General features: G+C 36.1%; 1 protein-coding gene across 1 annotated transcript; it reads left to right on the forward strand.

Moving 5' to 3' along the window:
- The first annotated feature begins 8,018 nt into the window (after window positions 1-8,018).
- Window positions 8,019-11,465, forward strand: LOC139892785 (dolichol-phosphate mannosyltransferase subunit 1). The gene is made up of 8 exons (XM_071875909.1): window positions 8,019-8,188; window positions 8,947-9,046; window positions 9,136-9,169; window positions 9,247-9,323; window positions 9,740-9,765; window positions 10,245-10,409; window positions 10,504-10,618; window positions 11,042-11,465. Exons 1-8 carry the CDS (start codon window positions 8,079-8,081, stop codon window positions 11,144-11,146), a joined length of 732 nt encoding a protein of 243 aa, XP_071732010.1. The 5' UTR covers window positions 8,019-8,078; the 3' UTR covers window positions 11,147-11,465.
- The last annotated feature ends 276 nt before the right edge of the window (window positions 11,466-11,741 follow it).

Genomic DNA, 11,741 nt, shown 5'->3' on the forward strand with positions numbered 1-11,741 from the left:
AAATGGCATTATAAGAAATTCATAACTACATAACGAGTACGGAAAGCGGTTTTGGAGACATCTTCCCCCTTAACCCTTAATTGATGATAACCCGAGCGGAGATCGATTTTCAAATATACACGAGATCCTTGTAGTTGATCAAAGAGGTCATTGATGCGTGGAAGAGGATATCGATTCTTAACCGTCAATTTGTTTAATTCACGATAATCAATGCACATTCGTAGGGATCCATCTTTCTTCTTAACGAATAAAATCGGAGCGCCCCATGGTGAATGGCTAGGTTGGATAAAACCACGGTCAAGTAGTTCTTGGATTTGACTTTGAAATTCTTGCATTTCGGATGGAGCAAGTCTATACATTGCACGTGCTACGGGTGCGGCTCCCGAAATAAGATCGATTTGGAATTCTACCGGTCGATGAGGTGGAAGACCCGGCAATTCTTCGGGGAATACATCGGAAAAGTCACTAACAATTGGCACATCATCGATATGCTTCTCATCGGTCTCGACTTTCTTAACGTGGGCTAGGATCGTGAAACAACCTTTACGAAGGTATTTTTTAACTTTAAGGCACGAGACGAGGTTGAGTCCGGTGCAACTCTTATCGCCATAGACAATCAAGGGTTCACCATTCTCGATAGGAATTTGAATCGCTTTAAGATCGCAAAGAATGTGGGATTTCGTTTTGGCTAGCCAATCCATACCAATGATTACATCAAAGCTCCCTAGTTCTATAGGTATCAAGTCAATTTCAAACTCTTTACCCATTAAGTTTAAGGTACACCCCCGGTAAAATTTGTCGGCACTCAATAGTTTCCCGTTGGCCACTTCAATGGTATACGTAGTATCTAGTGGAAGTGGTGGAGTGCTAAAAGAATGAGTCAAAGTCTTGGATACAAAACTCTTGTCGGCACCCGAATCGAATAAACAAGAGACATAAGAATTGTTGAGAAGAAACGTACCCGTGACTAGTTCATTGTCATCTCGGGCTTCCTCGGTGTTGATGTTGAAAGCTCAGCCGCGTACATTGGGGTTAGCTTTCTTCTTTGGGCACGCATTCCTATAATGACCCGGTTGGCCACATTCAAAACAAACACCCGGTCTTGGTGCATTGGCCCCTTTTGAGCAACGGGAGCGGTGTTTCTACAATCGTTGGCCACATGGCCACTCCTTTGACATTTGTTGCAAAATAGCTTGCCACATTCACCATAATGATGTTTGTGGCACTTGTTGCAAAATGGTTTATTCCTGACATAACCTTTCTTGTCGTCGGAGGTGAAAGGCTTTTTGGTGAAGGTGTTGTTGTGGTAGTTGCTTGATGGAGTGGCTTCCTATTTTCTTTTGTTGCCACCCGATTTATCCTCGGCCTTGGGTGCCGGTACTACGATTTCATCCACCGTTTCAATCAATTTGCGGGCCATATTCAAAGCTTCTTGATGATTAGTGGGTTTGGATGACCTTACCCCATGTTTGATGCTCTTTGGAAGACCATCCATGTAAAGTTCAACCCTTAAAGATTCGGGGTTCACAAGGTTTGGGCACATCAAGGCTAGTTCGGAAAATCGTTAATTATAGGCCTTGAGATCGTTTCCGACCGCTTTTAAAGTTCTTAGCTCTTGTTCGAGCCTTCGGGTTTCTTCACGAGGGAAATATTCGATGATCATATTTTCCCTTAAATCGGCCCAAGAGAGGGCGTGGGCTTCATCGGTACCCACAGATTGTACACAGATGTTCCACCACGTAAGAGCGACACCGGCGAAAGTGTGAGTGGAGTATTTGACCTTGTCTTGGTCCCGACAACCGCTTATGCTAAAGACGGCTTCCGTTTGCTCAAACCATCGGGTGAACACAACCGGTCCCCCGGTTCCATCGAAAGTGTGAGGTTTACACCCCATGAAAGCTTTATAGGAGCATCCCTCGTTTGAGTTACCGGCTCCATTGTTGTTGTTGTTGTTGTTGTGGTTGTTGTTATTGTTGTTGTTGTTGGATGAGTGACCGGCCATGGCCACATCCACGACGGTGGCTATCATTCGTTGTAGAGCTTGTTCAGGTGTTTCATGACGTGGTACACGGCGAGGAGGCATCGTTCCTTCAAGACACGAGAATATCGTTGATTAGTATTCTCAATAATACTAACCGTGATATGGAATGAGGATAAAGAGAAAAAATTTCCTTGACTCGCCTTAAATTCTTTATGTCATAATGTCGGAACGTTCATATGAGTCACCGTAATATAATCCCGGAAATTATATTACCCTAATTCATATGTGCATTCGACATTATTTCACTAAGTCAAGGTGGCGTGTCAATCAAATTAAAGAACGTGAGATTAAGATGGAATAAAAGTTAGATATGAATAGAAGAGTTCGAGTATAAATGCACAAGTAGTCAAGTAATTCCTACTTCAAGTCTATATGCCGGTTGTAGTCTAGACTCACTAATGTACCCTATGACTCAGGGTTGACACCAATGAACTCTAAATCCCAACAACCAACGCTCTGATACCATCTGTAGCGACCCGACAAAATGGTCATTGACGGCGCCGCTACTTAGGTCCCGTTACGTGGTCATAAGTCTTTAAAACAACGTTTGACCAAAAATATGTCGCATTCATTTCAATTATAAAGGTGTTTCAAAGTTTGCAAAGTAGTTCAACGACAAAACATGTTACAACGTGTAACACCGGCAATTTTTTTATTTTTTTTTTAAATACACAGCGGAAGACTTTATTAACAAACACAATATAAGTCACGTCATTACGTTTAAGTTTACACAACGGTGTTACGTTATCACAAAACATTATTTATACAAAAGTCCACATCAGAGTTGGGTTGTCAAACATGTCTTTTGCAATAGCACCCTTCCCGACTAGCAGTACCTAAACCTGCAAGGGGAGAATATGTGGGGGATTAGCGCACCGCTAAGTGAATGGAATCTATCTAACAGATATAGCTTAAGTCACACACAAGCTATATACTAACAACAACACATGCTAACTATCAACTAGCATACAATAAGACAATACGAGGATCGGCTGCTTGTACGAGCACACGACTCCTAGCTGATCGGACTTGAGTCTACCGATAGTCCCTGCTACTCAATTCACAGTATAGTTATCCAGATGCAGGGGATGCATCATTCACACTATACTCTACAATCAGTAGCCTATGGACCCAACCTCCTCTAGGCACGGTTGACCTCATACGGACTCTAACCTCTCCTAGGCACGGTCTCGAGTCCCCAGTCTCCCTAGGCCCGACTGGTGCCATTCACACAGTGTACACATAATTCACACAGTCACCAGTCTCCCTAACATGGCAATTTCTACACTATGCATGGTAAAAGAGTCAACCACAGTAGCATGATATGCTACTTAAACTCTATCCGGAGATAGACCCACTCACCAATTACCAGCAACTGCTCAGTTATTATTTCTGAGCTTCCTCCTTGTCCTTATAACCTGAGAACAACACAAACAAAGTTAATGTACATATCCAATAAATAATATAATCATTTCATACAATTAACTAGGTCATAACACCATATATTCATAATTTTATGAGTCTACATCATGACTCCACTCAATAATGGCATACAGGTGCGTGCAAAACACGACATACACACTAAAACTCCTTTTTTGGCCCAAAAATAGTTTGATTTAGTTTCTTAAAAGTTTACCATTGAAAAGTATTCTTTATTACGATTCTAACGATAGTTTATTCATCAAAAACGGAGTTACGTTTTGAAAGTTACGCTCGTTTCAATTTCATAAAAGGTACTGTAGCAATAGTGGCACTGTAGCAAATCGGTACTGTAGCAAATAGTGACACTGTAGCAACTCGGCACTGTAGCAAATAGTGACACTGTAGCAAATACCGAACACTATAGCAAATAGTGACACTGTAGCAACTCGGTACTGTAGCAAATAGTGGCACTGTAGCAATTCAGGCACTGTAGCAACTCGGGCACTGTAGCAATTCGGGTACTGTAGCAAAATACTGTAGCAACTGGGTTTCGAACAAAAAACGCTGATTTCGAATATTTTTCCCCAAAAACTCAATTTTTGAGCGATTTTGATCAAATTTTAAGCACATGAAAGCTACTAAACATATATACAACCTATTTCTAACATCAATTAACACATACAAACACATAATATGAAGATTCAAGCTCAAAATTCATCAAAAACCCATTTACACCCAAAACCCAATTTCCAACAAGATTAATACATAAATCTTTGTAATACTTACCTTAAGATGATCACAAGAACACAAGGAATCGATTGCTAACTTCAATTAATCCAAAAACTCACAAAATTAAATTAGGGTTTTCAAGGAGGTGAAAGTTAGGTACGGGGTGTTTTTAGAGAGAAGGTGGAAATGAGATAAATGAGCAGCTCTTAGACACTTATTTGGGGTTAAAATCCCATACCCCATCACACACGGGTATTTAACAGTTATTTAAAATCTTTCGCACAAGATTAGGTAGCCCAAACGAGGTCCAAATAAAATAAACAAACCTGTTCTGGGACCCTTGTCACAAACTGGTCACAACACAATTATAATAAAACACTAATAAAATAATTAAAATAAAAGCACTTAAGACTAAGCACAAACCCTAAGGGCAAAATAGGCAACTTACAACTAGCCCGGGTTTCAGTCTGTTACACAACGTTTTAAGTACAATTGAAACCTATGCGACACAAATTAAGTTAAGTCAAAAGACGCTCCACGTATGCATGTATACTCGACATCCAAGCAAGTATCAAAAATAATGTGCGGAAGCATGTATCACCTAGCGTTCAAGGACCTGAGAAAACATATAGAAAACTGCCAACAAAAAACGTTGGTGAAATCATAGGTGTATTAGTAACGTTGTTTTTGAACCACAAGATTTAATATAGTTGATTATCCAAATCATTTGTATTCCAAAAGTATGTTCGCGAGCACCCAATTATCAAGACTTAACTGTTTTGTACCCTTCTATGTAGTGTTAGAACATACACTATACTCGAAAATATATTTCATCCGCTAACGGTAGCGAACCGTCCGAATGAGGGCTCGTCAAGCCCAATGTGATCACGTAACATAAGTTCACGTTTACACCCTGCAAGTGTAACTAATGATAATTGAATTGAGGCTTTTTGTTCTAACTCGCTGTGGAATGTTTGTTTTCGTACTTGTGTTCAAGCATAAAAGTATGATACGTATATGTTTCTCATCCCATAGTTTAAAAGTAAAAGTTGTTGAAAAGGTGGGACTATGATCTCACCTTGGTTGCACGAATAGTAAATTGTACTTCACAAAGTAACGTATGCAAGAACAAATGCTAGTCTTGACCTAAACAAATAGGTTCGTATCAATATCGGTAAACACGGTTGGTCAAATTGTTCAATTAGTCCTATGGCTCATTACGACTCGATTATAAAGCATGTGAATCAAGTTGTCAAGTTTCATGTTAGAATCAAGTATACAAGAAGATTAGAACGGTTTAAACAAGTATTGGTTAAGTTTGGACAAAAGTCAACTTTGGTCAAGTCAAAGTCAACGAAAAAGTCAACACGTTCGGGTCGGGTCCCGAACTATTTTTCCGAGGTTTTTAATCATATATAAGCATGTTAGAACAAGTTACATGTGAATCGGAGGTGCGTAGTGTAGTGACCCGAACTTTTCCATGTTTATATATATTAATTGAGATTGATAGTTACATGTGAATCGGAGGTGCGTAGCATAGCAAACATTTTTCGTAAATTGACAAGGTAGGTCAGTCCCTGAATGCGGCTATTGCCGCGCCGCGACACAGAAGGGCCGCGCCGCGACAATGTGCAGGAGCTGGTACCTGGCTGTTTCAATTGTTCAAGTCTCATCCAAACTTCAAATTATCATAACTAATGAACCGCAAATACCTAAAACGCATACCATACATCGTTGGAAAGGTAATTTAACGAAGAACACAACTAAACACCTTTCATCAATCAAAAACATCATTTACAAAAATTAAAATCCAAGTTGAATGATCATTTAATGTTCATCATAAATACTTTCAAGTTCATAAATGCACATTTATGATTCGGGAATAAAATGCCCACATATAATACGCCGTTTCGTAGGTAATTACGCATAGAATACAACTAAACACTTACAAACTACATTGCAAAGCATTCAATGCATCAAAAGTTCATTTTACTTCTATCAAACCCTAACTCAAAATCACAAATTTAACAATTATGTTTACGAAGCTATTCCATGTCAACCTACATACCAAATTGAAGCTAGTGATGCTAGTAACACATTTAATACATGCACTTTTAACATCTAACAACATTTAGGCAACCAAATCTCAAGATCAAACACACCCATTTCAAGTTTAAGCTAGTTACTTAAAATAACGAGATCGAGCATATATATCACATATTCATGTTAGACTTGAGCCATAGACACTAATTAACACTTTTATAAGTTAAAAACATCAAGAACACAAAATCTAGTGTTTTTAGAAAGTTACCCAAATGCAATGAGATTGGTATGGATTTGAAGAGGAAGATGCAAGAATTCCGATTATGTAATTTGTTTGAGTTGATGCTTGCTCGATTTGAAATAGATGATGATTCTTTGCTTGGGGTGTTGAGAGAAAAATGGAGGAAATATCAAAAGGTGGAGGATGAATGAATGGAGGAGATGAGTTGACTCTTTGACCTAGTTGGTCAAGTTTGGCCATTTAACACAAATAGTCCCTCGAGTTTGAAGCGGGTGCGTGAATTACCTAAACGAAATATTTTAAAACGCGTATTGACGGAGGATGTTATAATTATATAACGGATTTTTAAGTTAGTATAACCGAAGGTAAACGGAAAAAGGCGGGATGTTACAATTTTCTACTTTTTTGGATAGTTCAAACTTCAAAGTATATACGATTAAAAATACATGATAATTTCCTTGAGTCGTGTAGATATTACTTTTGAAAGTAATAATGTTAACCGATGCATGGTTTTAAAAACTTTTCAATGGTTATTTAACTACCTAAATAATAATCAATTTTACGAATGTTATAATTGATGAAATGTATACAATCATTCATCTAATCTTGAATAAAAGTAGTTGTTTATTGATTAAAAGGCATTGAAAGTCATCCATCTATTCATAATTAGACACTACTTGGGCATATCGGACCTATATGTAACAAAATGATTATTGATATTTCTACAAATTCCTACTTTAAACTCTTTTATTACACACATGCTTTATTTTATTTTTTATTTTTATTTTTTTTGGCTAAATAACGAATGAATTAACAAAGGCAAGATCATCACAAGATGATCAAACCGAACAAAGATACAACGCTAAAAAGCCTAGGCTCGAAACTAAAAACGAAAACAACCTATCCGTTATCTACTTGCAAGTTATACCGGGGTGATAACACAAGCACCAAAAACTAACCAAATTGACCATATTACAAGACCGATACAAGAAGTCAACCCAACTAACATCTAACGGAAGAAAACCGAAACAATACAAAAGATTAACGAAACAAACACGACCACATGGGAACCGAGGCGACACTTTCTTATCGATTCTTGCCAGTCGCTTTTCCCACCTTACCATCAATCTTGTCCCACCGAACCCCTTTACCTTAACGATTCTCGATCCTATAAGTTAAAACGTTAGACGAGCCGGAACCAACCATAATAGCCGATGATGGAGGAATTACACCCTCATTCACAACCCCTTCAAAAAAAACCAACACCATTCTTGTTTCTGTCGATTTTCTTCCCGAACCGCGACATCATCAACAGTCTCTCCGTTACACATATGGTTAATGCTGAATGAAAATAAGGAAGATTAATTATTGTTATATTTCCTCATAAGTAAAGGTATTTTCGAATTGCATACTTATGATAACTATTTATATTTATATTTAATTTAATATTTATTTTTTTGTTTAAGAAATAGAAATGAAAATAGATATTTAATTTTTAACGTTTATTAAGCACGATATAATCAAGTTTATGTTTAAGTTTTTCTAAAATAAATACTGGTACAATCGAGAATTGGGGATTTAGGGTTTTTGATCTGCAAGCAGATGGCGGAGCAACAGAAGAACAACAATAATAAGTATAGTATAATTGTTCCAACTTACAACGAACGTCTCAATATCGCTCTCATCGTCTTCCTCGTCTTCAAACATATTCCGTACGTTTTTCTAAAATCAATTTCTTTCAATTGATTAGTCATATACTGATATACATCATCTGGGGTTTTAATTGATTCGAATTCTATTCAGGATTTGAATCAAAGTTGCAAGCTTGATCCGTATGTTACAATTCACACGAGTTCTTTATTTTCTACTTCTTGGCCTTTTTTTAGATTGCTAGGTAGATGATTACTATTGTTGCATTGACTACTGATGTATGATCATTTGCGCTTTTAATTGTTGCAAAATCTGTTTGGAAATTTGAATAGAAGTTTTAAATAGATTACTGAGGATCAAAATTTACATAAGTTCTTTTATTTTTCTAGATTGTTACATGATCAGCTTTTTGAATTAATTACTGAATATATGATCATTTGGGCCTTTAACTGATGCAAAATCTGTTCAGAATTTGAATTTAAGTTACAAGCTTGATTAGTAGTATTACACAATTTACACGAGTTCTTCATTTTATATTTTTTCGTCTTCTATTCAATGATCATTAGTTACATGATTAGTTCTATACTTCTTGCTTGGTGTATGTTAGTTTTCTGATATATAGTTGTACTGATGTTATACTAGAATTTTGAAGTCCAAAAAGTATGAACTAAATGCAAGATACTTTCAGAGGACAACTTATAAATCTAACCAAATGAACAGTTAGCAACTGGTTGCGTGTGTCGAAGTGTCATATATAGTATAGCCCATCCTCACCTATACGTTTGCCTTCAAATCCATGATTTTTTTGTTGACTTTTCAGGGATGTTGATTTTGAAATAATCATTGTGGATGATGGTAGTCCAGATGGAACTCAAGATATTGTCAAGCAGTTGCAGCAAGTTTACGGTGAAGATCGCATTGTGTGTACACTTGATTTTATCGCTCGTTGTGTATCACTACTGTCTGACATATATACAATTATCTGATATTGTTATGTTTACTAATGCAGCTGTTAAGAGCTAGGCCTAAGAAGCTTGGATTAGGTATGCTCTTAGCTGTTTATGCGAATTTATTGATTATTAATTATTATCATAAATTGAGTTGATATTCTTGATAAAAGGGACTGCTTACATACATGGTTTGAAGCATGCTACGGGAAACTTTGTAATAATCATGGATGCTGATTTATCACACCATGTAAGTATGCTTGACCACTGTAATCGTACCATTATCTGAATTGTAGTTCTATATTAAGTATAAGCTTTAGGGTGGAATTCATAAAAAATATATGTTCTATGAGTTTTATAAGTTCATTTGTCAAACCACATAATCCTTTGTTTGTATACATTCTATTCTATATTTAATAATGCAAACCTTGCTGAGGTGAAAAGAAGCATCATTGAAACTTTCCTAGGTAATTACAAGTGTTGCTTTCATGTATAAGAATGTAATAAATATATAAAAGTGTACTGATATCTAAAAAAGTAAAAGAATGTAATAATTACAAGTGCTCACTCATCTATTAGATGTTGTTATCTTATGAATTATGTATAATGTATTTCTTTTCGTCTACTTATGTTGTTTCTCTGTATGTCTTATGTTTGTCTTCCCAGCCGAAGTACCTACCACAGTTTCTAAAGTAAGAAACTTCCACTCAATCTTGATACTTAAATCTAGAGGTGACACAATGGACAGATTGTTCGGGTTGGGTAACGGGTCAAAGTTGGTTTGGTTTAAATAGTGTAATATTTGTACGACTTAAAATGCGTTTAATGGATTGACCCAAAGTTATTTTAGTCCAAAACCACTAAAATTTTGACCTGTAGTGGTTAATCAAATATGATTAAAGATGTAGTCTTTTGATTCCTTCAATAGTGGTAATTTGAATTAAATGGTTTTGGAGATTTTATGCATATAAATCACACTTTTGGCGTGTTACAAACTGTTTACTTTCGTGTTAGAATCAGATTGGTGTGTGAGTTTGCCTTTCAAAAAAAATTAAAAAATACTTGTTGGACCATCAGAGATAAAACATATCCCAAATCGACCCATATATAAGTTTGCCATCTCTAATTAAATTGTATTGACTACCTGATAATAAAAGATCCATAATTTCAGGAAACAGACCGAGACAGATGCGGATATTGTTACCGGAACTCGTTACGTAAGAGGTGGAGGTGTGCATGGTTGGACTCTGATGCGCAAATTAACAAGTAGAGGGGCTAATGTTTTAGCACATACGCTTCTTTGGCCTGGTGTATCAGACTTAACAGGCTCGTTTCGGTACATAATCTTAACTTATGAAATTTTAATCGTATAAACTTTCACCTTTAAATTCCTTAATACGCTTATTTATATCTATTTTCTTGTATGGTAGTCTTTACAAAAAATCGGTGCTTGAAGATATTATAAGCTCCTGTGTGAGCAAAGGATATGTATTTCAAATGGAGATGATTGTAAGAGCATCAAGGAAAGGATACCATATCGAAGAGGTATCATGAGTCAGCCAATACGTATTTATTCATTAAATTAGGCTTCCGGTTTGTTATTTTTTCGATAACAATCTTGCATTATAGGTGGTTGTTTCATCCCATTATCTTATGAATAGGCCGTTTTATGAAATGTTATACTTATAACGAGTCAAACAGATAAATAAATTAGTCTAAAAGCACGTTAGGCAGATATTAGATTGTCAAATTTAGTAACATCTTGGTTGGTTATAACATTTTACATTTTCATGTTGCATATAGAAAGGGGACTGAACATTACTCGGATACTAGGTAAATACTTTGTACCTAAACCATTGGTTATCGAATCTGTAATTGCTTGACTAGTCAATTCTTACGGTAACGGTTCTATGCTTGGTTATATCGTCATTTACTAATTTGGATTTTGACCTTCTGTGGTTCCTTTAGGTGCCTATCACTTTTGTTGACAGAGTTTATGGAAGTTCGAAGCTTGGTGGGTCCGAAATAGTCGAGTATCTTAAAGGCCTCGTGTATCTTCTTTTTACAACATAAAGAAAAGAATTACCATTCAATACGATAATCTCACATGCGTGGCATCTTATTTCTGTTTGACAAGATGACTTTTTTTTTTTTTTTTTTTTTTTAATTTCTGTTTGACAACATGACTCACTTCCTGACCAACCAAATAGGCATTCATAACAATTTTTATAAGAAAATTCATGATGTACTAATGTATCCTTGATTTTGGGTTTCTTGTTTCTTGTTTCATGTGTGAAACACATTTGTAGTAAGATACATTCAAAGTTCTTGGTGGCAATTATGTGTAATCTTATGGTACAAGAGTTGAGACTATTGATATTAATGTGTTGCAATGAACTTCTAATTTGACACAGTTTTTGATAATTCATTAATAGTTTGGCATCTTTTATCTTTCTAACTTATATTAGCTGTTGCATGATTAAATGGTTGCTTTCATCTTTCATATCAGTTTTTGGTATGTGTTTGGGTACTGATTACAACACCACATGTGCATAATAGCATTGTTTGTGTTTGATTAATGAGATGATTCTAACACTTACTACTGAACTCTTAAGTATTCAACGCATTTATTTGTAATCCCCGAATCAAATTATGTTAAATGATAAAA

Source organism: Rutidosis leptorrhynchoides, chromosome 2 (genome assembly GCF_046630445.1).
Source record: "Rutidosis leptorrhynchoides isolate AG116_Rl617_1_P2 chromosome 2, CSIRO_AGI_Rlap_v1, whole genome shotgun sequence".
NCBI lineage: Eukaryota > Viridiplantae > Streptophyta > Magnoliopsida > Asterales > Asteraceae > Rutidosis > Rutidosis leptorrhynchoides.